The sequence below is a fragment of the Sapajus apella genome, unplaced genomic scaffold (assembly GCF_009761245.1).
Source record: "Sapajus apella isolate SASKATOON/1434 unplaced genomic scaffold, GSC_monkey_1.0 scaffold5404, whole genome shotgun sequence".
NCBI classification, from domain to species: domain Eukaryota; kingdom Metazoa; phylum Chordata; class Mammalia; order Primates; family Cebidae; genus Sapajus; species Sapajus apella.
In genome coordinates, this window is record NW_022442328.1 from 584 (window position 1) to 4,086 (window position 3,503).

At 55.9% G+C, this 3,503-nt stretch overlaps 1 protein-coding gene across 1 annotated transcript; it reads left to right on the plus strand.

The window, feature by feature from the left end:
• Positions 1–1,290: 1,290 nt before the first annotated feature.
• Positions 1,291–2,722, plus strand: LOC116547901 (phospholipid phosphatase 2-like). Its single transcript, XM_032273662.1, has 2 exons — positions 1,291–1,675; positions 2,245–2,722. Exons 1-2 carry the CDS (start codon positions 1,640–1,642, stop codon positions 2,653–2,655), a joined length of 447 nt encoding a protein of 148 aa, XP_032129553.1. The 5' UTR covers positions 1,291–1,639; the 3' UTR covers positions 2,656–2,722.
• The last annotated feature ends 781 nt before the right edge of the window (positions 2,723–3,503 follow it).

The following is a 3,503-nucleotide window of genomic DNA, read 5'->3' on the forward strand; positions in this document are numbered from 1 at the left end:
TCTTACAGCGCAGCCACCCCCGCGCCAGCGCTCGCCTCCCCAGGCACCATCCCTGCTCCGGGCCCCTGCGCTGCCCGTTCTGTTCTGCATTCCCTCTACCCTGTGAGGCAGACCTCTGCTGTCTTCACTGCATATTTCCCCAGACTCAACCAGCATCGAAGGTGTGCCGTGTCCTAGGACCCTTGCAGCTGGCATGCAGGGAGGAGTGTGAGGCTCCCTGTCCCTCCTCAGACTCTCAGAATTCAGAAGAGCCACGCTTTTTTGTCCTTGCCCTGCTGGGCCAAAGGACGCCCTGCCTTCGTTTCTCTCTGGGGTAGACACCCCGGGCTTTTGCTGTGCACCTGCCGCGTGGAACAGGGAGACGCCCCCGCCGCTGCCCTCCGTAGCTGACTCCAGCTTCCCTGGCCACCCTCAGCTCAGCAGGGCCCCTGGAGCCCCAGTGCCATGTGACACCTTCCGTAAGTGTGGAATTCAGGAGAATATGCCTTTGATCCCTGAGTCACCGTGTGGCTGGCATGTGCCCTGGCATGAGAGTCAGTGATGGGCAGGGGCAAGCATGAAGGCACCTCCGCTGTGCCCCTGCTTTCGCCCTTTCCTGACTTCTCTGGCCAGCTCTAAGGTTGAAATAAGTCCTGCCTGTTTTAACAGATGTTTATTAAACATCTGCCCTGGCCAGGCTCTGAGCAGCCTCCAGGGTCTCTGTCCTGAACACGATAGGCCCCTCCTGGTGCTGGCGGGTGGAGCGGGGGAGGTTAAGTCCAGTGCCCCACAGGTGACTGCATAATTCCACATGGACAAGAGGGAAAAAGGGCGGATCTTCCCTTTTATTTTCATTTATTTATTTATTTGTTTGTTTGTTTGTTTTCTTTTTATAAATTGAGACAGTCTCGCTCTGTCGCCAGGCTGGAGTGCAGTGGCGCGATCCCGGCTCACTGCAACTTCCATTTTCCGGTTTCAAGCGATTCTCCTGCCTCAGCCTCCTAAGTAGCTGGGTTACAGGCATGCGCCACCACGCCCGGCCAGACAGACCTTTCCTTTTATGAGAGGGACGCCGGTGTGGACAGCCGGGAGGGGAGATGAAACTGAGCGGAAGTGAGAGTCACTGTGGTGCCTGGCACGTTGTCTCACACCTGTAATCTCGGCACTTTGGGAGGCTGAGGCTGGGCGATCGCTCCAGCCCGGGAGTTTGTGACCAGCCTGGTCAGCATGAGACCCCTGTCTCTACTTTTAAAAATAAAATAAGATATTTTGGGCAGAGAGAAGTGACTGTGCAAAGTCCCTGAGGTGAGTGTCTGCCAGGTTTGTTCAAGGAGCAGAGGGGAGGGTGTGAGGGGGAGAGGGCCTGGGGAGTTCGTGCTCATCTGAGGGCGATGGGAAAGGGGTGTCGCTTGGGCCTCCCACGTGCTGTGAGAAAAGCTCTTCCTTGCTGTCTGTGGGAGGCCTCGAGGCAAGGAAGGTGTGGGGGCCCCACGGCCCAGCTGGTTGGAGAACCTCGCAGCTCCAAGGCCCTTCTCCCCCTCCAGCCTCCCTGCCCTTCGCTGTCCTATCGCTGGTGAACGCCCCGTATAAGTGAGGATTTTACTGCGGGCATGACTCCAACCGGAACTCCTAACGGCCAGACACCATCACCCATGGGCTCATGGCCGGGGTCACCATCACGGCCACCGTCATCCTTGTAAGGCAGGAGCGGTTCAGAGGGACAGGGAGGGGGCAGGATGGGGTACAGCATTACCCTGGGTTCCTGATGGGGGGTGGCCTGGAGGTCTGTGGGGGGCTGGGGGACACAGCCTTGCCCCGAGTGGTACTTGTGGGTAATAGGAACCCCCTTTTGTTTTTTGATATGGAGTTTCACTCTTGTTGCCCAGGCTGGAGTGCAATGGCAGGGTCTCGGCTCACTGTAACCTCCGCCTCCTGGGCTCAAGTGATTCTCTTGCCTCAGTCTCCCCAGTAGCTGGGACTCCAGGCGTGCGCCATCACACCTAGCTAGTTTTGTATTTTTAGTAGAGACGGGTTTCACCATGTTGGTCCGGCTGGCCTTGAATGCCCGACCTCAGGTGATCTGCCCGCCTCAGCCTCCCAAAATGCTAGGATGGCAGGCGTGAGACACAGAAACCGGCTAGGGCCCCTTTAGAGTCCCCAGCTCTGCAGCAGCCTTGGGGAGGCCTGTGGGGAGGACTAAGGCCTGGTGAGGGCCCACGGGCTGACCGGGACCCCCGCTGGTCGCTGCGGTTGCCCCACGCGCAGGTCTCGGCGGGAGAAGCCTACCTGGTGCACACAGACCGGCTCTATTCCCACTCCGACTTCAACAACTACGTGGCTGCGGTGTACAAGGTGCTGAGGACCTTCCTGTTTGGGGTTGCTGTGAGCCAGTCTCTGACGGACCTGACCAAGTACACAATCACCCATCTGCGCCCCAACATCCTGGTCTTCTGTGACCTTGAGTGGAGCCGGGTCAACTGCTCGGTCTACGTGCAGCTGGAGAGCGTGTGCAGGGGAGACACTGCTGACGTCACCGAGGCCAGGTGGGTGTGGACGAGCAGCCTTCACTCGGGGGGTCAGTGGGAGCTGAAGAAGCCGCAGAAGCCAGATGGTGAGGAGCCAGCAGGCAGGTGGTCAGGCAGGAGTGAGGCCTCAGGGCTCCAGGTGCCCCCCTGACAGCAGGAGGCTGGGGGGAGCGTGCTCTGTCTGCCCCGAGTCTCAGCCCTGCCCTCTTCTGTGCTGTCTTCTTCTTCTTCTTTTTTTTTTTTTTTTTTAAAGATGGGGTTTCACCATGATGGCCAGGCTGGTCTTGAACTCCTGACCGCAGGTGATCCACTCACCTCGGCCTCCCAAAGTGCTAGGATTACAGGCATGAGCCACCGTGCCCGGCCGTGTGCTGTCTTCTTACCATCTCTACTGATAGGTCCTTAAACGTTTCAACTCATCATTGTCCTTTTTAAAAAATCAAAATATTTACTGGCAAGCCTAGGGTAATGTCAGACCAAAAAAAAAAAAAATCAAAATAAAATTTGTATAAGATAAAGGTCACCATTTCTTCCATTTTAATGTGTACAGTTCATTTTTAGTACATTCACAGTGCTGTACAGCCATCTCCTCTACTTAATTCCAGAATTTTTTCATCTCATCAGAAGGAAACCCCACAGCATGGGTAACAAGGCAAAACCCCTTCTTTATGACAAATCAAAAAATTAGGCTGAGCTAGGTGACTCACGCCTGTAATCCCCTCACTTTGGGATGCTGAGGCAGGCGGATCACCTGAGGTTGGGAGTTCGAGATCAGCCTGGCCAACATGGAGAAGTCCTATCTCTACTAAAAATACAAAATTAGCCAGGCATGGTGGCACATGCTTGTAATCCCAGCCACTCGGGAGGCTGAGGCAGGAGAATCGCTTGAACCTGGGAGGTGGAGGTTGTGGTGAGCTGAGATTGTGTCATTGCAGTCCAGCCTGGGCAATGAGAGTGAAGCTCCATCTCAAAGAAAAACAAAAATTAGCCAGGCCTGGT

Coding starts and splice junctions, on each gene's coding strand:
- LOC116547901 (XM_032273662.1), top strand. CDS start 1,640: ATGGCCGGGGTCACCATCACGGCCACCGTCATCCTT. Junction 1,676..2,244: donor TCACGGCCACCGTCATCCTT/GTAAGGCAGGAG, acceptor CCCCACGCGCAG/GTCTCGGCGGGAGAAGCCTA.